We start from the raw sequence: 26,100 nt of genomic DNA, 5'->3' as shown, positions 1-26,100 counted from the left end.
GGACGACGCGAAAAGCGAGACGTCAACAGATGGCGCTGATGTTTCTGCCGATTACAGCTGTTTAAATCGAACTGCTCAAGAGTAGCCGTCATTCACCACAACAGGTTTCATCGTTTTTGAAATTTGTCTCAAATGCTTCAAATAGGACTTCGCTATCACGCGGTACCTACCCGCCAATCAGGACCGGCCTCCCACTGTTTTCCGTGCCGGACGTCTGTGGACGGTACGACCGGGAACTATCAATCGTTGAAATTCATTTTTATAAGAAGCATGAAGAACTGAGACGCAATGGCTTGTGTGTGTTATCACAAAGCCGAGTTATACATGGTGGTACACAATAACATGGTGGTTGTATTTCACTTTATAGTCCCTTGAAAGCATGGGTACAAGAACATCGAGGACCGGAACCGACAAAGTTGAAACCCAATTAATCAGGTTGTGCTTTGTGAACGATTTCGCAGGCCCCGTAGCTGCTGGTCTAGCGAATGCCTTCGGCTGTCGTGCGGTCACCATTGGCGGCAGCATCCTTGCAGCTACTGGTTTCATTGCTGCTGTATTCGCCAAGAACATAGTCCATCTGTACATCACCTTAGGCCTTCTTGGGGGTAAGTATGTACGACCAGTCGAGCATACAGAGAGCTTCGTAGGTCGAGGACAGCGATAAAAGGCAAAATTACTGTTTTACGTCGAAGTTTGAAAAAGCTGAACATTAGTCTTGGTGGGGTATGATAAATATGCTTCGCATCTCGCCACTTCCCTCACAAATAACCGACGACGACGGTATCCACCATTGAAGAGCCGGCCTCCATTTTCCCACTAAGTACATGCACCAATATCACATGTATTATCCGAACCCGTGCGAATACAAATGCCGCGTGTGAACAGCCGTGGACAAAGAGCCATATTGTATTGAACAACATGGAGCTTAGGAGTTCTTGCTGGTGCTCCAGCTAGAAAGGTACAGATCCCGACAAAGGTTTACGGAACACCAGTGCGGCGTATTTCTTGATCGGAGCGACACCCTAGCAGCGAACGGGAGTGGGCACACTTACTCAGAGGTGCGTGGAACAACCCAATCACCTGTCTGTAAGTCTACGAGCTCTCGTTTGCTGCAACGGTATCGCTCCGATGACGATATACACCACTCTGGTGTTCCGTGAACTTTTGTCGGGACCTGTACCATTCACCGGCCGAGCACTACATTACTTTCAGTGGAATTAAGAACTGAACTATTTACGTGAACAGTGCAAAGTATACGATAAATAAGAAACCCCTTTTTCATCACAGGTACGGGGTTCGGCCTCATCTTCCTTCCTGCTGCTGTCACAATCAGCTTCTATTTCGAGCGCAAAAGGGCATTCGCCACGGGCATGGCCGTCTGCGGTTCGGGAATCGGAGGCTTCCTCATGGCCCCATGCTGCCAGAAGCTCGTTGAAGTGTTCGGCTGGCGAGGGTCCTTGCTCATCCTCGCAGGACTAACGCTCAACTGTTGCGTCGTGGGAGCTCTCTTTCGACCAATCGAAGAGCCGGAACAAAAGCCCGAAACGCCTCCAATGAAGCCTCTGCTTATCCGAATCAAGGAAGCCAGGGATGCCATGACAAAATGGGACTCTGAGGAAAGTGGCATCGACGAAACTTTGCTCTCACAACAACGAAAGCGGAAAAGGAGCTGTCCTCCACCTCGAATATTACACGACGTCATGAGCACGGAAGAAAAAAGCTCCTCAAGCTCGACAACAGGGAGTAATAACAGCCCTCCACCACCTTACTTCGAGACGGTCGGATCTCATCAACAATACAGCTGCTGCCATAACAACAACCAGCTTAGCACGAACTACAGACCGCAAAGAAGGTTCTCATGCACGAAATACCGACCAAGGAGAATGACAGCTCCAGAGATGCGTCCATTTTACAGACAAGATATCCTGTTCAGTGCAAGCTTGATACGCATTCCTGAATATCGGTCGCAGAGGAACTCGTACCACCAAAGTATCGCCAACATACCAAAGCCTGCTGAGGGGAAGAAATTGGGCTGCCTCTCATCAGAGATGACAGACACCTTCAAACAAATGCTCGACATTTCTCTGCTTACAAGCCCGACGTTTGTTCTGTTGGCCCTATCAGGCTTCTTAACCCTTGCAGGGTTCTTCATACCCTTCATGTACATAGTTGACAAGGCAGTGTTATCAGGGATTTCCCCGGAAAGTGCAGCGTTCATCCTGTCAGTGATAGGGATCACCAACACGGTCGGTCGTGTCTTCTCAGGGTGGGTGTCCGATCGACCGAGTGTCAATGCACTGTGCATAAACAACGTGGCGCTAACAATAGGAGGGATCGCGACTGGACTTTGCCCGTTTTTTGACACATACGTGCTCCTCCTCGTCTACAGCGCCGTGTTTGGCTTCTCCATAGGTGATCAAAGTTTCGAACTGCCACTGAGATTTCGTGTTGCAGTATAATAACGTACCGTTCCGTTGCAGCATGCTTCGCGGCCCTACGGTCTATCATCGCAGTGGAAATGTTCGGAGTGGAGAAGCTCACAAACGCCTTTGGGTTACTGCTGTTGTTCCAGGGAGTGGCGTCGATAATAGGCTCTCCAGTAGCGGGTGCGTACAGAGACCAATTATTACTTATCGCGTGCGTAACTGATACACTCTAAGAACAAAAAAAGAGTAAAACGGGGAGTAATTGTAGCTTCTAGTCCCCTAGATTGCAATTACTCCAAATTTTAATCCCCTGACCCCGAATTTTTTTTTTGCTTTAGTGTTAGCGCCACGAAACAACTGTGGCTATGAGCGACGAACAGATATGTACAGATGGAGGGAGGACAGCAGGAAGGAGTGGGGTGACAAAGGCGGTTAGTATGCGTCCTGGGCAGACCTCAGGGTGAACTGTGCCGACATTCGTCCGGAAAGTCTTCGGAAAACCCAGGCAAAACCTCAGACAGCACAACCGGTGGTACGATTCGAACCCACCACCTCCCAGAGACGCCTTAACCCTCTCGGCCATGCTGGTGGCCCCCGAAACTCCCCAAAACTGCAAATATAGTCACTGAACTTCGCGAATGGTCTTTTGAATGCAACTCTACGTAAATAGTGTGTTCTTCATGAATTTGATTGTATAAGGCTATAGAACTTAGCTAACTAGCAATTTTCCACCCGTACATAGTAACAAATAGTTAGCCCTTCTTTCTTAACAAATCGTGCCCTATGTATATGTCGCAAGATTTTATATCACTCGACATATCACGGTTGACAGTTTAATTCAAAGTATTTTCATTCATGCACGTCAAGTACGTACCTGGGACTGTTAGAACAGAGGGTGAAATGCAGCCCCCACGCTGTGACATTCATTTAGTCCCGTGCATTTACTCCCTAAAGAGACTAATTTTTGTAACAATGCATTTAGTCCCCAAAAGGAGTAAAATTGTTCCTTGTTTTCTTAGAGTGTATAGTTATGCAGGTAGAATGCTGTTTCGAGCACTTGGTACCAACACAAGCTAGAAGACACATGCCTTTCTCTTTGTAGGTCTTTTCTTCGACATGACCGGAACCTACAACGCTTCCTTCTACATCGCTGGCTTCGTTATTACACTTTCTGGAGTAATGTGTTTCCCCTTACCGTGGGTGTCCAACTGGGAACGCAAACGAAAAGAAGGTCCACTGCCAGAAATTATAACGACGAACGACGATGAGAAATCGTTACAACGGAGCTCAGCAGTGTCAGTGACAGTGACGTAGACGGCAACACCATGCATCAAAACATTAGCCATCAATCTTCTGCGTAGCGAAGTACGTGAAGTGCACCATGAAGTGAACAGAGTGCCTCGATTAAGGAACCATCGTGTGGCTAGCGTTCGTCAGCACACGTGCTGTGTATTGTCACTTCACACAGGTGCGCCTCTTTCGACAACGTGTGCCATCAACTGTCGTGCACATCTGCCGCAAAGTGGCGGTCATAATCGACGAACTACGGACTCGTGAGTGTTCTAGTGTATTCGCCAACGTGTCTGCAAGGTGAAATATGTCGTCCGGACATCAAGCTAGAAGCCTCGTAGCGTACGGAAAAAGACACCTCAGTGCGCAAATAAATAAAAAAGAAAGAAAAACAAACAAACAAACAGCAATTCAAGAAAGCACAGCATGCACTCGCATTACCGTTCACATTTGAATCATTACTTAGGTGTCTGTTTTGAACAGTATTTTATTTGCTGTTGACCATGTGTTAATTCTGGTGCCATGGCTTAGGAACAGCGCAAGTTTTGTAGCGCGCACATTTGTCCGGAAGCTAGTGTGGAGATGGAGACGCGCCAGAATACAGCAAGTAAGTGAATACCACAGCGACTAATACGATAAACAGGAAGACATTGAGGGTAACGCAAAATTGCAGCATTAGTTGGGGCTCACAGTACAGCCTGCCTTCGTCAGGCTTCACAAGGAGCGGCTGCGTTGTTGATATCTGGCTAGACAGGATACTGCTTGCTTCAGCGTCGTATCTCCCTGTATTGGATTGTAGAAGCGCCCTCTGAGTGTCTGGTAGAGCTCGAATTCGGGTGTTGCTAAACGAACCGTGATAATGAACTGGTTTATGAGAATCGGCGAGATGTGGCCCTCCGTCATGCACGTAGCACGGTCTGTTACAAGGAACAGTCACTCCTTTGGTGGTCTGTGATCGATCAGAGGCTTCGTGAAGTACGTTAACGGCGTTAGACAGTTTATCCCGGTCAGCTGCATTTGGCAGCCGGGATGCGTCCGGTGCCTCGTAGAGTACAATTGGAGTGAGGTCATCGGAACGCTGTCCACGTCTTCTGTACTGATCTGACCTAGCATGAAGCAAATGACGGGCATTGAGGTCAGAGGTCCTGTAAAGAATTTCAGAAGGGCTCGTTTTTGACATCGGCCAAATAGCGAGCGCGTCCTTCCAGGAACTTCTTGTAGCCAATACTGGATAACTAGTGATCTGCCTGTTCCTCAGATCTACGACGTCACCGCTGGTAGACTCGAGAGGAGAATATGTGGGTTCCGTGGATGTACTACTAGAAGGAACGTTTTTCAATGCGGTTCTTTCTGTATTTTGAGAGGAAATGTCGAGTGATGTAGTTGACAAACTACTGAATGCAGCAGCGTTCGTCAACGAGGTTGCCGAGAATACTGTCGAGCTGAGAGATTTTGAAGCGGCGGAAACATTCACCTCTGCTTCGGTGAATGATTCGCTCTTGTGCTCTTGAGAATCATTCAGATAAGTGGCTGGCTTTTCGACAGGGTCGAAGCCCGTGGACACGGCAGCGTCGTGATCGCTGCTGTCCATAGTGGCCTTCTCGTACTTTGGTTGCGACAACACTTGTTGTAATTTGATGACGGCAAAAGCACGGACGCGGTCATCTGCAGTTTCCAATGGAATTATATTACATGGCAGCGACTGAATAAAAACGGGAGGAGAATAGTTGGATATGTGGTGCTCGCCCACTATCACCTGCGGATCTTGGCCAGCCGACGGCGGCGGTGGGATTAAGGGAGGTGATGGCACTACTGGCGGAGATGGTACCAACGGCGGAGATGGTACCAACGGCGGTGACGGCGGCGGCGACGGCAGTACAAGCGGTGATAGCGTTGCTGGCCGTGGCGACACTACTGATGGAGACGTTGCCAACGCTGGGGACGGTATTTCCTGCGTGGTCGACGGTGCCGTGGTCGGAGAAGGCAAGACGTCCGTTTCCGTTAGGCTAGCGTACCGGTCAAGGCCGGAAAAACGTTGAACCGCACAAGAATAGCATGATTGTTCATTGCAATGCATGGACATCGGCTCGCCGTCAATATTGTTTCTCCCGGCTTCGTTGGACCACTTTCCCCTTGAGGAACGGTGCTGCGTGGTGGTGGCACTTTGCATGCGGTGGCCGACCGAAGGGATAGAACCGTAGCGATCAAGGGTGTCGCGAGACATGAAAGATGACAGTTCCTTGGCTGCGCTCTTCCGAGCAGCGCTGCACTGTATATAATGCTCCAGCAGCGTATCTGATAAGGATGCCTTCATTGCTTCCTGCTGTTCTTCGTCCATCCTGGTTAATTGACTGACCGCAGCTGAACCGTGCTCACGTAGTGCACAAAGTAGTGCATGCAACGTGTACTTCTTCTGCGTCTTCACATGCGTCACGCGGCATATGGTACATGTGACTCAGCAAACTAAACATAAAGACGTAATTTCACTCTGAGCTATGAAAAATGCTAATAAAAATGACCAGGCACACAATGCACGGGAGAAAAGGCATTTTTAAGAATTCACACTTATACGTAAAATAAGTAAAAAGTGAAAGAAATAAAAACGCTCTCGTTCAGTTATAGGCATTGCCCTAAATCATGCATATATGGGCGCTAGTTACCTGGCATTCAGACACTTTTCTTCTTTTTTTTTTAAGCTGCTTGCAAGACACCACGGAAACACTTTCACATACAAATGTGCGAGTAACCAGGCCGCCATTCAAAACACTGGTTGTTCCAGAAAGATGGCTCTAATGACCGTCTCCATCTGTATCTTACGGCTAACTTCCCTGGTAGGCAAACAGAGCGCCCGCCTGGCGGTTGGAGCTCCTCGAAAGACGGTGCCGAAAGACTACATGCAGTTGGAAGCGGTCCGTTAACCAAAATTGTTGCTGGATAGCATGGGTAGCACAGCAGCAAAGTTCCCGCTGTTAGCATTCGGTCGTATACCCAACAGGAGACACATCAGGTTATAGTGGTCCACCATACGAACTGGTTCGTTCATAAACCCCTTCTTCAGACCTAGGGAGATCAAAATATGGTACACGCTGGTTCCGTTGGTAGCACATAGTTACAAACAAAGCAGAAATAAATATTGTCCACCATTAGTCATACATTTTGTATGTACTTGCAGAGACGAGCCTGCAGTTCCCACACCCCGTTTTGTTGTGGTGTGTCCAAAACTGTATGGCCTTTTTGACAATATCGTAAACTAATCCAGGAGTTAAGATAATTACAAGCGATTCTCTCAAAGAATTGACTTCCCAGTGAAGATTCTTTCTGTCTGGTAGTACCATGTAAGATTAGTAATTACTGTAAGTAGGGTTGCCACCTTTCGTAGTGAAAAATACCGGCTGATAGAGAGGTGGAATAGAGGGAAAGGAGGAAAGGCTCGTGGGAAAAGGGAAAGTGGGTGATGGGTGGACAAGACACACACATAGAGAGAGAAAGAGAGAGAGAGAGTGAGTGAGTGAGAGCGTGCTCGCTCAAGATAATACGAGGAAACATATGTTCCTGTGTGTGGCTGTATCATTGATGCTAGAAATAACAATGATAATAATAATAACAATGAATAAGAATAAGAACGAATAACTAAGAAAACGACTGGTGACAGCGGAGCTGGGTCTGTGCTCCAGATTTGTTCAAGCTGTAGTGTAATGTTGAAGGGAAAATCCCGTAAAAGCCCTTATGAAAGGTCTTGAGCCACAAATACCGGCAAAGGGCTGCCGGTATCACCTTCCTACAGGCAACCGGCCGTGCCGGTATAATACCGGCCTCGTGGCAGCCCTAACTGTAAGTGCGTAGCTCAGAGAGAGTGGGGGTCACATAAAGGAAAACAGCATGGCCAAATTCACTCGCGAGAGGATAAAGTAACGACCACATGAATGGAAAAGTTTAGCGCTCACACTAGCAGTACGATTCATGGCCGGAATTACCTGCAGCATCTGATACACGCATAGTAGTATACACTGTTAAAATAGAACTTCACCACATAGCACCTTCCTAGCCAATCGTCGTGATTCGTTCAAAAAAGGGGGAGCAGCCTATCTGGGACATGCATAATGTGTCCCAGATAGGCGCCTCCTCTCATTTTCGGCAAATAAGGACACAGAATGATATCATTCGGAACTATGGTTGGCTAGGAGAGTGCTATGCGGAGAAGTACTGTTTTAACAGTGTACACGAGAAGGTGTAGTCTAATAAAATATGCAATCAATGTTACAGAGTTGATAGCTTTTTTGCGTGGATTGGAAGTTCGGGGTATTTGTTCTATGTTGGATATCATAATACACTACAGTCTTAAAAATGAACTTCACCGCATAGCACGCTCCTAGCTAACCATCATCTGGAATGATATCGTTGTCTGCCCTGGGGGCTTAATCACTTCCATCGTTCGCGAGCCAACGAGGGGCGGAGCTCTCGTTAACACGAACACGTGACACGTTTCACGTGACCCGTTTTCGTTAACGGGACAAAGGCGTAATCTCTTGCTCGCGTAACGACCGACGGTGTCGTCTGCATAACGAATGTGTTCACGTGCTCACAGGCTTCATCGCCTACATGGCTCATGATCTGACGAGGCGCGAGGCACTCGGGTGCTCGAGCACGTGGTGTATGACGCGCTCTTTTCGTTAAAGTGACTGGGGCGTAATCTCGCGGTCCAGTTACGATCAAATTAGATCGTTTGCCTAACGAGTGGGTCTACCCACTCGTTAGAATGTGAAACATCTTCATTTGGAGATTTGCAGAAACGGAATTTCTGCAGAAACGAACATGTATTGCTCCACGACTGTGTACAAAATGACATGCTCCCCCTTTCATCGTATTTACACCAGTGGTTACATGAGGGCTGTGAGATATTCTCGAGAAGATGCAGATGAAGACGAGAAAGCAGACGAAGAAGTGACAACGACAAGCCATAGACAAACCATAGACAAACCATGCGAGCTATCCAAACAAAATTAAACAACCTCTTTGGTCGACAAGATTGCAGCCTCGTTGGCGCTGATGTTCGTTCAGGGCGGTGACATCACAACACGTAACGGCTCGTTACGAGCACGATAGCCTCAACGAAGAAGCTAAGCGAGGAGCAGAGATTGTGCCACAGCAGGGCGTCGATAAGTTTCTTCGTTTCGTTATTCGTAACGACTCGCTAACGTTGAAGCTGCCCAAGAAAGATGGCGGAGTGATTCTTCGCTTGGGCGATCACACAAGCAGCTAACTGTGCCCCATGGACGTGATGGCGTCAGGGTGCTTTTCAACTGGACGAGACAGATTCTGTAAAGTTCTTCCGTCCGCCAAGAAACGCTCTCCGCACCGTTTGTGAGGACTTGTGACTGTGTACTTCACTCCGTCTTGACAGCTACGGGTGTTGTGATGAACAACAAAGGCGAAATGGATGCATATAGTAGTGTTCGAATTGTTCTCTTTAATAGTACATTGCGGACATAGTGTTGATGTAGCAATGAAAGGAAGAGCAAAGGATTCTGTGGATTTTCTGAGGTCGATTGTCTTGAATAGTTCCATAACATTCTCTTGCTTCGCGGTGCTAACATGGAATTAAAACAGTTCATTGACGTTCTGTTCAAGCTCACTAGAAAACTGTTGCACTGCGAATTTATTTTATTTTATTTTAGGCGTCAGGATGCCTTTCAACTGGACCAGATAGATTTTGTAAAGTTGTTCCGTCCGGGAAGAAATGCTGTTCGCACTGCTTATGAAGCCTGACTGTAAGGCTGCGCGTTGTACTTCCATGCTTGAAGGAAAACGTTACATAAAGCGTTACATAAAGTTAATGAAATAAGTGTACACGTTGAGGAGAACGGACAGCCTCCTCCTCTTTCTTCTTTTGATACTTCTGATACCACTACGTCTTTCCTTTCTGGTCTCGGACTCCCACGTGAACTAGAACTCAGCACACACTAGCTCTCGTATCATACTTAAGACCATTCTCACGCGACACCATCGTCAGGGTAGGTAAATGATTTACAATTTTTTGCGCATAGCTCGACGATTATCCTTACAGTGACGTACATGTTTGTTAATTATTTTCACACGACTAGCGAGCCATATATTGAGACGGGAAGAAAAAGAAGATGACGAACGAGCCTGGGAACGAACATTGGAACTATGGTGAGCTCACCATATTGGAACGCAATGAGCATGTATGGGAGCACGAGAATGCGAGCTATCGGAACAAATGAAACAGTCCTATTGGTCAGAGAAGATGCAGCCTCGCTGCCAGCCTGCTCTTCGCTCGCACATCGAGACTGGGAGGTACCCGGGTTCGAATCCCGGTGCCGGCTGTGCAGTCTGGGGTTTTTCCTGGGTTTTCCTCAGACGCTTTCAGACATATGTCGGCACAGTTCCCTTAGAAGTCGTCCCAGGACGCATATTCCCCAGGGCGTCAGTCGTGACGTTGCCCACATATGTGAGGCCGACAACGGCGAACCCTTTCACCACCACCACCACCTGCTCTTCGCTCATGGCGGTGACATCACAACGCGTGAGCGCTCGCAACGTGCAAAATAACCACAAAGAAGAAGCTTCACGAGGAGCACAGATTGTGACCACGCAAAGCATCGATAAAGTTGCTCGTTTCGTTAGCCTGAACGACTCGTTCAGCTGTCTCGTGCCGTTAAGTTGAACGTGTGAAACGATTAAGCCCCCTGATTTGTTGATAGCGGGAGGTGTACGCCTTTTTTGTGACACGTATGTTGTTCACAATTGTCACAAAAAAGGCCCAAGCAGCACAATGTACTGAAGGTCGAGTGCAATGGGGGTGGACGGGTAGGTGAAAGGCTTTGAATAGACCCGTTAAACTAACGAACATTGATAAGACACATACCGTCCACTCCCATTGCACTCGACTTTCAGTACATTGTGCTGCTTGAGGGCGTACGCGTCCAGTTTTCAGCAAATCAGGGCAGTTAACGATATCATTCGAGATAATGGTTGGCTAGGAGCGTGCTATGTGGTGAAGTTCATTTCTAAGAGTGTAGGTCAACGAATAGATGCTTCAACTTAACTTAGACTGTCTGTAACCTAAAAGGGAAATCGAGTTTCTGTTCAGTGAGCGCTTGCAGCTTCGTTCGCGCTGCAGCATATTCGTGTTGCCTGTATTTGGAGTTTTATGTTATGGTCCACCTAACGGAAAACTTGCACAACATTTTGCAAAAGGTTTGTACTGATAAACTGCCTCATTTCAATTCGTTGACCACAGGCAGAGAAATACAGTGATATCATTAGCGCACCACACTGCTCTCGAGGTTTGCAGAATACAGCAACTTCAACTTAGGATCCCTACTGATAACTATGCCTCTAGTCTGCTTCTAACTCCATTCTTGGCGACAACGCAGTTTCCGCGTATAACATTCGGTCTTGTTTTCACGTACCTGGACCTCTTGCCAGAAAAATTGTGCGCATGTCATCAAGTCGCAGCGGATCGTATCCGTGACTCCCCTTATAGAAACTCGAATGCACAGGCATCATTTTGTCAGGATTCGACATCTGGAACGGAAAGCAACATTTTAAAGACTCATCTGCAACATTAACAAGCAAAAGAAATTGCACCATTGGACCAACTGGACCATCGTGATTTCGGATTCAGGAAACATTTGATGATTCCTGCAATTTAGAAGGCTCTCCATTGGAGAGGTCGGCGGGGTTTTCGGCGCAGAATTTACTGTGGTGACTTAATTTATATAGTCTGACTTAATTAATCATTAATTATAAATAAATTAAGGAATGTGCTGCGGTGACTTATTTGAGCGAATTTATTTTATTCGTTAACTTTAATAGTGAATGACGAAATTTTTAATTAATTACACTAATTAAAGTTATTTAACCCAACGCAAAACCACAACACGTAAACGTCACACGGTATTTTTTAAGCGTCATAGCAAGACACACGGAGATTTGCCGTACCCTTTTGATGACGTAGCCAACATCAGCCGTAAGCACCAGAGGTTGTGTAAGATAGCTCCTTTTCAAGTGATACAACCTCGGCAGGTGATTCTTCTTGAAGACATTTAATCCCTCGATATTAGCGGATTTTAGCGAATGATACACCTGTCAGGAAGGAAGAAAAGACGGTACAACTCTCGGCAGCAATGCGTACGATAATAATTATTGCGTAATAATAATTGCGCACGATTAGAGTTCCCAGTTTTCTGTGCTTCCTGAAAAGCACTGATAAACGTAAGCCTGTAGATTTATTTATTTATTTTTTTTTTCTTGCGGTCCGTCAGAACACGTATAGTATTCCGAAGATCACTGCAGTGGGCCCTTCAAATTACTTGATTTTATTTCGTGTAGCCTCATCTTGAACCGCTTGGCAGCGAGCAACAGTGGTTTATCCAGAATCCCAAGCATGGAGGGGTGTTAAAAAAAATGGGGACGGGGGGTCATTATTATAGTTACATCATTACAGCTTAACATATCATTTTTGACATGTGTCTCAAGCTCAAATCGCAAGGGCACCCTCTGTGGGACGTACACAGGTGAAAAAGTTAGGGGGTGTCACTGAACATTTGGGGGGGTGGGCGCTAGGGGGTGTAGGGGGGTCTGGATAAATCACTGGCGGGCAGGACAAATGGGGCTACCCCATTGTTGCAACAAGAGGAGCGGCGTGCGATGTTACCTGAACCCCCTAATATGTACCTGACGATCTCTTACAACATCAGGTTGTAGCAGTTGCTACTCTAACGAAAACATGTAGATTGTATGTTGCGTTCACTGTATGCATAGGGAGTGCCAGTTTCGTTTCTCGACAATTTGCGCCGCGTGTCTTCACGCTTAAAGCATTACCACAGAAAACCTCCGATTCATAGTCAGCGAAATAGCCACCGATTTTCACACAACTAAACACCGGAAACCAGAAACCGTAATCCCGATGTGCCGAGCACGAGATTAACCACGCTGCAGACGTTCTGCACTTCTAGCGGGGAATAAGGCGACAGCGAGCCAATTGCAATAACACGCAAAATGCGGCAAATAAAATATGCCTTAACACCAGGTTGACATATGTATCGCGCAAATTAGCAGAAAATGCGCGTACATTTCTTAGCGTCAGCAGTCTACTGTGGGAGAATCGAGAATCGACCAGGGACAATATCAGTTTCCTCCATATATTGACAATTAACGGATCTTTTGCAAGCTTATTTCCACTGCGGTTTTCGAAGTTGAATCTTTCACGTAGAACTACGTCCTTGCGGCATATGGGGTGGCATGACCGGTGAAGTTGCGTCACGAATTGGAAGTAGCGTAAAACACTCATACTTTCACAATTATTCAAAATGTCACAGTGAGTGAGGTGGCGTTATATAGATAACAGATAAAAGTATCCGGTGGTAAGGCATGAGTCATCGGTAATGGCTCGGGGTGGGGGTGCGAATGTCATCAGTTGGGCGTCAGTTGCCGGGCGTAGCACACCTTGTTCATTCAGGAGCCACCATCAGACACACCACAACACAAAATGCGAGCGACAACTTGATGCTCCAACTATCAACACATGTTTACTGCTAAAAGAATTCGTCTACATATACAGGGTGTTTGCTCTAACGTGTACAGAAATTATATTTAAAGCGAGCGAGCGATAAAAGAAAAGCTAGTGGTGCTTTTCTGCTACTTGAGTAAGAAACAGGTACTGCTTCACTAGTAGCACCTGTTTCTTAGTCAAGTAGCTGAAAAGTAGCGCTGTTTCTCTTTTATCGCTCGCTTTAAATAACATTTCTGGACACGTTAGAGCAAACACCCTGTATATACATCTGTTGACTGGAGTTCCTTGAGCAGCGAACATGTGTTGGTGGTTGATTGATTGACACACACACACAAAAAAAAGAGAGAGGATAATGTTGGTAGTTGGAGCAGCACGTTGACGTGTGTTTCGTGTGTTGTGGTGTGTTTGATGATGGCTCCTCAGGGAACAATGGACGCTTTTACCAACTGGCACAAATTCCGGTGCTGACATAGCACACATACCATGTGTCGCAGAAAAAAAGAAAAAGAAAAAGGGAGGTGCCAATCGACTCAGTTTGACGAGCTATTACTGAAGGTATTCACGTTCGGTATACGGAAACAAAAAAAAAAAGCGAATTTGAAAGTTATGCAGGAGGTGTGATTATTCTGACAATGTCGGCGTATACATGGAGAAAATGCAATCAGAGTCAAAGAAACGTGTCTCAGAGGAAAGAACGAACTCCAAGGAATGTGAAACGGTGCCATTCTCAGCTGCAGAAGGTTTTTGACTTTGTAGACAAAGAGAAAAAAGGAGGCCGCTCACGCTAACTGCCCCATTCATGTGTAACTTTACGTGTAACATCACGGTACCAACGTCATCATTTATTATAATTATTATTATTAAACGAAAACGAAAACTAGTCAAAATGACTTCAGCCATCATGGATAACATGTCCGTAGTTCAAGGTCAAACCACAGCGTCTGTGACCCCGAGGACAGGCACCGCAATCATTCTTAACTCAATAATTCAAACGTGATGGCGCTGTACATTTCTGTTTCCTGTCTCCTTGATGATAGTCATGTTAATAATACCAACATAGTTGGTAGGTAATGGCTACGTAGTGACGTAAGAAGTCCACACAGCTGCTGTTCGACCGAACATTCTACGTCACGGGAGTGACGTGCAGTTAATGGGCACGCCAGAATCGCTTGGGTAAGTGCACTCCTTTGGCGACAGTTTTCTGATTACCGTATCCTCCAGTTTAAAGTGCGCACTGACGTACAAGTCAGTCCCCTTTGGATGCAAATGATAGCAAAACAAGCACCACCATGGTCATATAATATAACAATTATAACGCCCATCTACATCAAGACAGCCAAAGCTAATTCCTTTCCCCCTTTAGTTATATTTAATAAACACATAAAAACTAATTTAGTCGTGTTGCATACCTTGTCAACCTTGTCTGGATATGGCCTGAGCATTGCGAAGGAACCGCCATCCAACATGTTGTGAATGTCGTTGTAGTCGATAAGGGGTTCAATGTCGATAACCTTGGTGCCTTTCTTGACGTCTGTGTTGGTCATACCGTGGTCTGACACTACCACAAGGCTTACCTGGTATTATGTATTAGTTAGAAGTCGAGCATGTGACAGCTACACGAATTACGAAAGCCTACTTACCTGATGCTCCATGTATCTTCTACGTATTTCATTCTGGAGGTGCAGGAGTAGCGAGTCAATATCCCTTAAGGATCTTCGACGTTGTGCGGAGTCTGGTCCCGAACTATGACCTATGAGAAATGAAGGTCGTATTAATCAAGCACCATCCTTAGAAGCATCGGGGGTTTTGGAAGGAAACCCATTGTGCAGAGACCGCGCTTTGTGACGTTAAAGAAGGGGCAGAGCTGCAATCCACGCTAACGTCGTGCACTTCTCTACAACCTGTGTTCTAACGAATTTTCTAGAGTGCTCGCGTCCTGGATTGATCTCGAGCTCCTGACTTGTGGGCAACACACATTACACTGAGACAAGGGGGCGACTGCCGGATATCATGTGGCATATTACAGAAACCACTTGGCCTGTCATGTGCCAGTCGCAGAATTTCCGTGCGAGAATTTCACAAAAAGCGCGCCTACGTCACTGGTGAACATCCAACAGCGCTCAGGAGAAGTGAAGCAGAAGATAACTCAATCCATGTTCTTGCATGTTTCCCAAGCAGCACAATGTACTGAAAGTCGAGTGCAATAGGGGTGGACAGGTAGGTGGAAGACCTTGAACGAACTGGTGAAACTAAAGAACATTGATAAGACACATACCGTCCACCCCTATTGCACTCGACTTTCGGTACATTGTGCTGCTTGGGTTGTTATCATTAAATATATCCCCTCCCCCATGTTCTTGCAATACCGCCGCGTAGCCTACTGCTGCTCTAAGAACCTCGCATCCCATATTCCTCGGCACGTGCCATCGGCAAATGCGCTGCCCTATCTCCCTCCGTGGAAACACACGATCTCGAACTCGGCACGTCAGTAAAGAGCATACAACTTGTCACACATCACTACGAACGTTATGCAATGAAAATGGTGATGCCCACAAACGGGGGCTGATGCGCTTCTAAAGATAAGAAATGTTGTTTCTTAGCGTGGTTCAATGGCGCTCGTTGACGTCATAATTAGCTTTATCCAAAGTTCTAGCAGAACAACCATACAGGATGTCCCACCGAAAAAGGGCCAGGGGCTAAAGAAAAAACGGAGTGCTCTAGACAAGTGGAACCAACTGTACGTGCTTGGCAGTCGTGTGGTCTATCCAAAAATTTTTTTTTTCATCGACCCTTGTCAATTACTGAGCAGTAATTCATTTTCTATCTTTTTAATTATCGGTTTCAGCTCTAAGATGTCAACGAGGAAGTTGTAGTACATGTAGAAAAACACACAACTGAAGTGGTTCGAGGCCGCTATGGCTTGTGGTATCGTTTTTTCCCGGGTTTAAAAGTCCGGCAATCCGGCACCCGCGCGCGACGATTCCAGCGCCCTCCGGCGTACATTGACCTTGAGATTAGCGCTTGGAGACCATCCTTGGGCTGCGTCACATAATAGCAAGATATTTCACCTGTTTCACGGCACACCTATCAGAGTGCACTGCAATCGTCGCGCGCGGGCGTCGAATTATGGGGACCGCTCTGTGGCGCGCGCGTCTTCTGAAACCAATTTTTAAAACCGGGAAAAAACGAAACCACAAGCCATAGCAACCTCGAACCACTTCAGTTGCATCTTTTTCGACATGTACTACAACTTCCTCATTGACATCTGAGAGCTAAAACCGATAATTAAAAAGTTAGAAAATTATTTACCGCTAATTAATTTACAAGGGGCGATGAAAAAATATTTTTGGATATATCACACAACTGCCAAGCACGTACAGTTGGTTCCATTTGTGTAGAGCACTCCGTTTTTTCTTTCGCCCCTGGCCGTTTTTTGGTGGAACAACATGTATATGTCTGCATATGAGCTCGTGCTGCTGGTCATTCCTGGATAATTTCCTTTGTTTTTTTTTGTTTTTTTTTTTGTGGACCGCTGGCGTTGTCTACAATGCCGATCGTATGGTTGGTACAAAGGTTTTCTCGAAATGGCGGCCCTTCAGGGCTCAGTCTACAAAGGCCGCCGTACTGCTTCTCGTGTGACGCAGGTACGGATGAAAATCAGGACTGACGAAAACTGCACGGTGCACTCAAGCACGAGGAGCAGTGAGCTAGAAGTCCTGTATAGAGCCGCGCGAAAGGCAGTGGATGAAAGAAGAAGCAAGGCGAGTTATGACATAACTCTTTGTCGTCGTGAAGACAGCGCTAGGGAAGAAGGAAGATAATCTTTTGCATAGCTCGTGTGTCGGGAAGGTACAGGGAGTCATTTTTGTCGGCACACTCAAACGGTCGCTTGGTGTAAAATTACCATCACAGTCACGTCACCGACATGGGTAACATTACTTTTAGGTCAAGCAGCCTTCTATATACGCTGTTTCAGTGCTCACCAACAGTTCTCTTGCAGCGTGTTAGCGTATTTTTATTGTAAATTTTGTGGTGCTTCTTACACGGCATAGTGCCTGATATATCCGAAGTCGGAATGCGCGGTATTGGCTTACGTTACAAAACGACGTAGAGAAACAACAGTCGTGTTGTGTACATATGGTTTGGTCACTGACCACGAGTGTCGCAAATCTGATGTGCATGCTGACATTTGCTATAACGTGTGGCTAGGTCCTGCCTAGAATGCATTGCGTTGCATTGGTTCATCTGGCACGTTATAGCCTATGAACAAGATAGTGGTAGGGCACCGCTGTGGAGGCAGTGTGGTGCTTGGAATACTGCTCGCCGTAGTTGGTCATCACTACAGGACTGCCCTAACACCCTTCATCCACGTATCGTACTCATTAGAATCTTCCTGGTATCAACACGGACATTAACTGCAAAGACAAATCCGCGTTTGGCAATTCAGCCTTGGACTAAGGCCACAGGCAGAGGAGCACACCAAACCTCAGCCACATCACTTCAGCTTTCCGGGATCTTCCATCGTCCCCGATGAGAGTTCATCCAAAGGGCACAGTCTTCACTATATTTGGTTGTCCATGCGAATACCATCGTGCGGAAAACAATTCGGCCCCTTACCATCACAAATTTTACAACATCTCCGAGGACACCAACGGAACGCTCCGGGACCCATCACTGAAAGTACGGTGCTCGGTTACTCCGAGGACTCGTCAGACGGCTCACAGCGCCTCCCCTGCCTCCTACTGAAGCCGGTATGCAGTGGTCAACTCCAGGCCGCTAAGCCACCTTATGCTTAGGGAAGGACCTCCTCAAGCATCCAGCAGTGGACCCCTTGCTAGCCACACGCTTCAGTACCAGTAGCGGTACGCCGCTGTCGACCGAACGGCACTACTCGCGTCACCCACGCCAGCGGTGAAAGAACCCGCTCCATGCAGGCCTTCTTCCTTCCAAGCAGGGCATGCAGGCCTTCTCGCAGGGCTTCCGAATGGATCCTCGCTACTGCTTCAGGTTAGGCAGCTAGCCAGCCTCTGGCGTATTACAGGAGGCACCGCTACGGCAGTTCCACCGGGAATTCGCAGGAAAACCATAGTGAGATTTTTCGCCTGGCCGTCTGCTTTAGGACGGTATCAGGGATTTTCCCAGCTCCCCCGCACCTCATAATACCGCACGAAAAATATTGCAGCCCCCCCCCCCCCAAAAAAAAAAATTCTCCCAGAATGTAAAAAAAAAACCGTAAAAATAGTAAAAATATCCAATATGGGTGTCACACCACCCCTACGGGACAGCAACAGCCCCCAACACGAAAATCCTGGGAATACCCCTGGATGATCCTTCCCAGAACTTCCTTGGCGAGAACCTTTTGAGACCACCACCTCGTGCTTGTCGTGATACTGCTCTCGCACTGCCCCGAGGGACAAACAGCTTCAGCCTTCCATGCCGCGACACCAACTACCTTATTTCTACCACCACGTGCCATGCTGTACTCATTCCTTGTTGGTGGTATTGCCGGGAAACACAACTGCAATCTGCAAGTACTTCTCTGCGTCTGAGGAGGACCTGATGCAGCGCCCCGTCGACCGCCGTCCGCCAGCACGCTGAGCTCTATTGGAGAAGCAAATTGGACTACGAGTGTACCGGAACGGACTAAGGTAACAGTCTGACAGCCTCACCAGCGCATCCCGCCCTCTGAAACATCACAGCATTGCCGAACAGAGCTCATGTAAGCGAACACTACCTGCAGAGGCGGACCCTTCGTCTATTTAACTTCACTGCACCCTTCCTTTGAGGAAACAAAACATGTTGTTAAGTTTGGAATGATGAGAAAGTAAGTATGACAGCAGAAGAGATGCAGCTAAAGGTACTGTTTATAACACAAGAATACCGGAATGCTAAGGGCTCGAATCCTCGGGCCCCAAAACTCATGATGGCGATCGCGATGGTGAGGGTGTTGATTCTATCCCACGATACTTAGAATCAAATATTCACGTTAAGCGCATGGTCGTTAGGGAAGCTGAGGTATACTACTATCCTTATTGAAGACAGGAAGTTCTCTTTAGCTGATATCAAGACACGTACCATGAGCATCAACACCTTCGTAGTATACCAGACCGAAATCCAGGGTATCATTATGGAAGCTGTTTAGAAGGGAGTCAAAGACCAACCGCGTGTCGTTGCTGACACTGTTCCATCCCCAGTAGTTCTTGTATGGAATGCACAATGTGGGCCGTCTGCCTTGGAATTCCACCTGAGAAACCGGACCGGCATTAGTTAAAAGAGAGTAACGCACAATATAATACTCTGTACGTAATCTACATGGACAGCCGAATGTCAATATTCCCAATACGTGGCTATAACTATACTCGAATCCTGTGTACTCAGACTGTTGAGTCTTATTGTGTATCGTGTAAGGCACTACCCGTGTTCGTTAGCGCCGCGCAGTTCCTTTTACCCGTCGATCCCCGCAAACGAGGCTTTCAAGTTTACCTTATACATGTCCTATAGCTAAGGTAACGTATGTCTTTGACGAAATAAAATCGACGAACACAACACACCTAAGTGAAATGGTTTGTCAGTCAATGGTTTGCGTGTGTTTGGTGTCAGTATGATACACACTGATCGTCTTGTAATGGCGCTGGAGACAGCCTTTGGTCGATACTGCCATAAACAGCTTACGGTCGTAAAGGTTGTGACAAAAGTTTACGGAGCACGGCAGTGGCATATTTTCTTCGTCGTAGCCACTCGCTGCTAACTATCAGGACAAGATCGAATAAGAAACGGGCGACCAGCTATCCTATCCATCTCTCGGCATGTCTGTCCGCTCCTGTTTGGTGCTGGGGTGTCGCTCCAACGGAGAAATGCGACACCCCGGTGTTCCGTAAAATTTTGTTCCAAGCTGTACAGCTTGACAGCATTTAATTATACCGGAAGATCATCGCCGTGTCATATCGAAGAAATCGCATGGTTTTCAGCTCAACTGCGCGCGAGTGCAGGCGTGCACAAAGCTTCCTGGAGAACGAGAAATCTACCAGACTGCGTGTTCGGTATTATGACTCCTGCGACCAGACAGCACAGGAAGCGGCAAGTGAACACAAGAGAAGCTGCTATACAGTGGCAGTTTCATCAAACTTCCACTGCCTTTCGTTTCAACTGCGTCAGGTTCATGAAATGAGGGGTTCAGTAAGAGGAGAGGAACCTTGAAAACGATGTTGAGTTATTCATTGACTTCGTCATCGCATTTCACTGGAAAAAGAAACGTAGTAGCGCATATTACACCGTAAATAGCACACAATCACCTGGCAGCCGTCCCAGTAGTACATGGCTGTCCGTAGGCCATTCTTCTCTGCGGTGATCCATATGGGCTCTGCATGTTGCCACCAGTGCGGTAGAGATGCGTTTGGGTGAGGAGACATCAAGAAGAAATCGTTGTGCCTTTCGTCGTACATGTAATTCTGCACAAAGCCGTGATCTTCGCCGTACAGACCTAGGGTAAGGTGGGGCAAGATGAAACAGAAATTTGTAATTGAATATGAAATTTATATTTTTCGTGTTTTTCAAAAAAAAAAAGAAAAGAAAAGAAAACTAGCCATATAGGCACATTCCCAGGGGTCTAGAGCTTCTAACCTGTAGATGCAGAACTGATTTAGCTGGTCTAAAATAAGCACAGAACAAGAAATTCAAAAATGCAGATTGTCTCATTTTCCCCAACCCTCGGGGCAAGACGAGACATCGCGTGGGGCAAGATGAGACACGCCGTGGTAATGTACTATACAAATCAGTTTTTGCAATCCAAGCAGACAAAGTAAAGCCCGTAGGCCCCTACGCAACCGCCTTGAGCCCACCACCCACATGATGTGCAATAAAACCACACAGAACCCGGTACTATTATGCTCCGCCGTTCTTTGCAAACACGGCGCCGCCAGTCTGATGTGTCGCTGGTCGCTCGCTTTTGCGTGCGCTTCTCCTTTGCTCGAAACATCCTAAGAAACAAGAAAATTTGCTGCAAAATCCAAGGCAATATGCAAAAAAGAAATCTCTAAGGAACAAGTATAAAGCCACCCAGTAGCTGACTTACCAGTTTCTAAATTACATTAAATTGTCGCGTCTTGCCCTGTGCATGTCATCGGATGCACTATTTTTTTCTGTTGAGCACCTGATAACCAAGAGTGCCCATATTTTGCATATATCTAGATGAATGAATAAAGAACAGGATGTTGACTTACACTGACAGAATAAGCCTGCGAAACGCTACTGCACAGATGAAAAGAAAAAGGACTGCAGAAAATCGCGCCTGTTTTGCGGGGCTTTACATTCCAGGCAGGAGTAACAGATTTTTTTCTCTTCAACGCAAACACCAATCCGAACAATTCTCACATGCAATAAAGCGGACATATACAGAACCACCTATGAGTAAAGTTTCAACCGCATGGGGCAACGTGTCTCTGAGACAGACGGCGTCGAGCCAAAAATGCCGCGTCTTGCCCCGTGTCTCATCTTGCCCCACCTTACCCTACACCGAAACATGACAATAGGCTACTAAATGTTCTCAACCTGTAAAGCCTTCGTTATACTGTACAACGTGTGAATACGTCATTAGGGGGTCAGTGTATTACACGTACCCCTAGTAAGTTTTTCATTTTTGGCTGCAGCGCGTTGTACGAGAAACAAGCCCTCTTGCACAAAAGCAATGATCGTAGCAAACCTCTAGCGCAAGAGAGAGAAAGGCATTTGATCTGCACCCTCTCTGGTAATCTCGCTACTCTTTCGGAGAGCCTGTAAGAGAATGTGTGAGGTGCACGTCACGACGTCATAGGGCTGACACGGGGGGTTGGATGGGAGTGCCCAGCGCCGTGTATAGGGAGAGTTTGGCCATTGGGCGGAGCCTGATGACGTGATATGTCATATGACGCCACTCGACTTCTCCGTGGCTCCGCCCTCTCGCATTCCTTCGGGCTTGGTCGCCATTCTGATCCTAATTCTTTGGGTGGTCCCTGGGAGTGCCGACCGAGTGCCCCTTCATGGCTGCAAACTACGCTGCTCCTACGTCACTGCGTACGTCACGGTTGCCGATCGAACCTCACCACCAAGGAGAAGCCTCTCCCTACAAGGCTAAATTTTCAGTGTGTTTTTTAAACTTGCGCAATTATGCGAGAGCGTTCAGCGAATGTTGTGCAGGGTCGTTCCTGATAAAATGCCCGCGTGGTTAATTATTCAGGGTTTCGACCCGGGCAACCCAAAATGTCATGTCACTGGTTCTTTAAAACTGGCGTCCCACAGAGCCCAAATACGGTCGCGTGAGAGTTTCACAATCTACGTGCTCTGTCGAAACCAAGTGCTTCAGGTTACAAGAACTCAAATTACGCCTGGTACGTTCTTTCGGAATCGACCTCCTATAACTCTATGATTTTAGCTAGCTCATCTGTTTGTACAGTGCTGGACAAAAGTTTACGGAACGCGCGAGCGGCGTATTTTCTCTGGGCAGAGACACCCTAGCGGCGAGCGGAAGCGGGCGAGTCCACGCGTTCAGAGGGATGAAAGAGTGCGCTTGTGGCGACCCACCGTGGTAGTAGTGGTAACTTTGCTTTTCAGTGTAACGAACGCCAAAATGGTTTCGTTTTCGGTCTGCTGCACCGAGCGCGAGTGGAAGTCCCTCCGCTATCGGAGAGATAACAGGGCGCTAAGATGAACTGAGGTGACAACGGGCTGCATGCCTAGCTTTTTTTCTTTTTTTACGCCTCAGCGTAATGCAGCTGACATGGCCTGCGCAGAGCCCGGACCTAAACATCATCGAAAACGTCTGGGGCAGCCTGAAGAATAGAATGAGCAAGAGACGGACGCCTACAAGGAGCAAGGACGCACTCTGGGAATTTATAGAAGCAGAGTGGTCCTTGCTACGTGAAGACGTGGACCTTGTCCGTCGGCTATACGATTCCCTTCCTGTGTGTATGGCCCCAGTTATTGCTGCGAAAGGGGGCCGACAAAGTATTGAGACAGTATCGTATCCCCCTGCCTCTTTTTTTTTGTGTGTGTGTGTTCAAGGGTATGCGCTCTTTTCTTCTGTTTTTGTCTAATAAAAAAAGAAAAAAGCTAGGCACTGCGAGCCCGTTGTCACCTCAATTCATCTTAGCGCCCTGTTATCTTTCCGATATCGGGGAGACTTCCTTCCCGCGATAGCCACTCGCGCTCGGTGCAGTAGACCGAAAACGAAACCATTTTGGCGTTCGTTACACTCAAAAGCAAAGTTACCACTACTACCACGGTGGGTCGCCACAAGCGCACTCTTCCATCCCTCTGAACGGGTGGACTCGCCCGCTTCCGCTCGCCGCTAGGGTGTCTCTGCCCAGAGAAAATACGCCGCTCGCGCGTTCCGTAAACTTTTGTCCAGCACTGTACTTTCTGTGTGTAAGCGTACTGGGATAGCCAGTTCGACTTCGTCGAAACTCACATCCCATTTTTTTTTCTTTATCACATCACATCAGATCACAACTTCAAATACAACACAACGGCTGTGTTTTTCACGGGTACTAAGGATAAATACATGTACTGGAATAACTTAAATACCTTGGAGAGTACCTCACAAATACTTATAAAAGTCAGTTGTAGTATCTAACTTAAATACTTTCTGGAAATACGACTTGTACTCCTAAAGTGCTTCCTTCCGTTGATTTCAACAAATTTCTTTTGGCGACAGGAAGGCCGGGAAAAGACTAACTTGTTTCTTTTTTCCTGGCTGGACTTTGTGTCACTTACATATGCATAGATTTCATCTCCGGTATTCCGTGGTACTCCTGTCCTTCTACGGCAATGGGTAGTCTGCGGAAGCGGGCGGCGCCTCAGTTTTAATGGGTACGCGGGACAGTGTGTGAGACTGAAGATGATGTTGGTGAATGCTTGTGGTTTGGAGAAGTCAGTGAGGAGAATCGGCGTCTCACAAAGCCAGAGCAAGCTGATATGTTTATAATTGAAAGAAACAGTTGATTAAAACGATAGATGTGATTCAGGGTGGCTTTCTGGCTCTTTTTGGATCGTCCAGCATTGGGTGTCTACTGCACGAGTCGCGCTATCGTGCCGTACGTCTGTGGAGGAGAGCGAGGGCGAAAGCATGCGCACCGAGGAAGTATCGCGGAAAACACAAGAGTATTCGAACGAGTATCCGTTTTTGTCTTCACTTCCTTTCTATTTGTTTGACAGTGAATTTCACAAATTGTAACTTGACGGAAAACAAAGAGTTACTTTTAGTCTCACGTAGTAGTAAGCGTTACTTGAGTATGTAGTATAGTACTGAAACAGTTTTCAATGTTACATTTTTGCCTGGTACGCAATACTCAGCCCAAAGCGAAGAAACCGAACGTCCTTTGTCAATTTATGGGGTGGGGAACTCTTTCACGTTCTTTCCTCCAAAGGGAAATATTCTTAGGACTGGTGCACAGAGGCGAAATTTTTTATCGATCAGCTATCGCAAATAGATGTTAGCATTATTCATTTCTCAATAACACCATAGGGATTCTATCAAACGCAAACAGTAGCAAGCAAAAAATCTAGGAATAGACGTCAATATCAGTGCAAGCTGGTTTTAGACAGACGTTATCTAAGCAAACGAAAATTATCATCTGCGGAAACAATACTCAATCAAAACGAGAAACGTTGCATTTAATGTATTTCAAATCGGACACAACTATCATGCATACATTATTCTCAACTCATAAAATATCAATCGAGTGAACATCTGAAGCAAAGAGAGAAAGTCAAGTTTATTCAGTGATAGAAAAAATACTAGTTCAAAAACAGAAGCAAATTTATAATTACATCATTTTTTAATGAAAACTCTGCAACGGTAATTCCTACAAGTAGAAGCCGCAAACAAACAACTCATCTGAAAGTCACTGAAAAGGTTAGCCAGCCATGTTCTCATTTATTCTTTCAAAGCGTTTCAAAGCGTCGAGGTTAGTGTAGTTTCCCTTTCTTTTATTAATAAGGCGTCCTGGAGTAGCCAGTCCCGAGTGGCTCGAGACTACCACCTCCATTTTTTTTATTTTAAAATCAATCAATCAATCAGGTTAGCCAGCTGTAGGACTCGAACCCACATCTTCTGGATTGGCGGTCCAGGGCTCTACCAGGCAAATTGAGGCTTTGTATGTATTTGTCCCTCTATGGTTGTTCCAGCCTCAGAACATCATTTCTTTCAAACTCATCTGAAATGCAAATTATTGTAAAAGCTTTCTATAGCGGAAATCAAAGCACACACCTCAAAAAATACATTCCCATCTAGTAGAATATTTTTATTAATATTAATTAATGAAATTAAAAGACATCAAATAGTTTAGTATTATTATTGGGCGCTTGAATCCAGCGTTGATTGATGCACACGATATGTTGTAGCCGTATTTGTATTGCTGCAGCAACTTGCACTTTGTTGCGACGAACTTGCACAATCTCTTGTTGATGTTTCCTTTCTTTGTATGAAAATTTTGAATGGCGTACAAGAGAGTATTAGACGAAAATCGCCCGATGGTCCACCGCAATTGATATGTTCCTTGAGTTTCAATATGTGATGATACATCAGACCTTGTACGACAATATTGAACTTCTGCTCGTTCGACATCATTGCAAGAACTGATAGAAGAACATAATTCTGTAGACGCTGTAGTGTAACATATCACGTGATAACATTTTTTATGTACTTTCCAATTCAAGTCTTAGGTGTAATTTCAACAAATCCGTAATGAATCGCGAGATAGACTGCTTGTATATGATAATTTGATGTGATCTGATTGCTTGCTTGATTAATGTAATGCCCGTTGCAATGATTACAATTTCATCTGGTCTAGTGTATATCAATTCTTCGTTAGC

At 46.4% G+C, this 26,100-nt stretch overlaps 3 protein-coding genes across 4 annotated transcripts in view; 1 reads left to right on the top strand and 2 right to left on the bottom strand.

The window, feature by feature from the left end:
- The window catches only part of LOC135385310 (monocarboxylate transporter 12-like), a 30,296-nt gene extending 26,153 nt beyond the window's left edge, over positions 1 to 4,143 (top strand). For both annotated transcript variants that reach the window (XM_064614545.1, XM_064614546.1), the window contains exons 3-6: positions 462 to 605; positions 1,288 to 2,412; positions 2,481 to 2,606; positions 3,529 to 4,143. In XM_064614545.1, the coding sequence (XP_064470615.1) occupies positions 462 to 605; positions 1,288 to 2,412; positions 2,481 to 2,606; positions 3,529 to 3,740 (1,607 nt within the window). In that variant the 3' untranslated portion in view covers positions 3,741 to 4,143. The remainder of the gene's footprint in view (positions 1 to 461; positions 606 to 1,287; positions 2,413 to 2,480; positions 2,607 to 3,528) is intronic.
- A 144-nt stretch (positions 4,144 to 4,287) lies between these two features.
- Positions 4,288 to 6,054, bottom strand: LOC135384548 (uncharacterized). The gene has a single exon (XM_064613745.1). The coding sequence runs from the start codon at positions 6,052 to 6,054 to the stop codon at positions 4,288 to 4,290; it is 1,767 nt and encodes a 588-aa protein (XP_064469815.1).
- A 194-nt stretch (positions 6,055 to 6,248) lies between these two features.
- The window catches only part of LOC135385311 (glycerophosphocholine cholinephosphodiesterase ENPP6-like), a 53,109-nt gene continuing 33,257 nt past the window's right edge, over positions 6,249 to 26,100 (bottom strand). The window contains exons 2-8 of the mRNA XM_064614547.1: positions 20,547 to 20,734; positions 19,330 to 19,498; positions 14,895 to 15,004; positions 14,664 to 14,828; positions 11,682 to 11,825; positions 11,150 to 11,264; positions 6,249 to 6,776 (exon numbers count right to left, since the gene is read on the bottom strand). Of these exons, the coding sequence (XP_064470617.1) occupies positions 6,631 to 6,776; positions 11,150 to 11,264; positions 11,682 to 11,825; positions 14,664 to 14,828; positions 14,895 to 15,004; positions 19,330 to 19,498; positions 20,547 to 20,734 (1,037 nt within the window). The 3' untranslated portion in view covers positions 6,249 to 6,630. The remainder of the gene's footprint in view (positions 6,777 to 11,149; positions 11,265 to 11,681; positions 11,826 to 14,663; positions 14,829 to 14,894; positions 15,005 to 19,329; positions 19,499 to 20,546; positions 20,735 to 26,100) is intronic.

Source organism: Ornithodoros turicata, chromosome 2 (genome assembly GCF_037126465.1).
Source record: "Ornithodoros turicata isolate Travis chromosome 2, ASM3712646v1, whole genome shotgun sequence".
NCBI lineage: Eukaryota > Metazoa > Arthropoda > Arachnida > Ixodida > Argasidae > Ornithodoros > Ornithodoros turicata.
This window is presented reverse-complemented; position numbering and strand designations above follow the sequence as displayed.

Excerpts from the sequence above, each read along its gene's own strand:
- LOC135384548 (XM_064613745.1), bottom strand. The coding sequence starts at position 6,054 with ATGGACGAAGAACAGCAGGAAGCAATGAAGGCATCCTTATCAGATACG.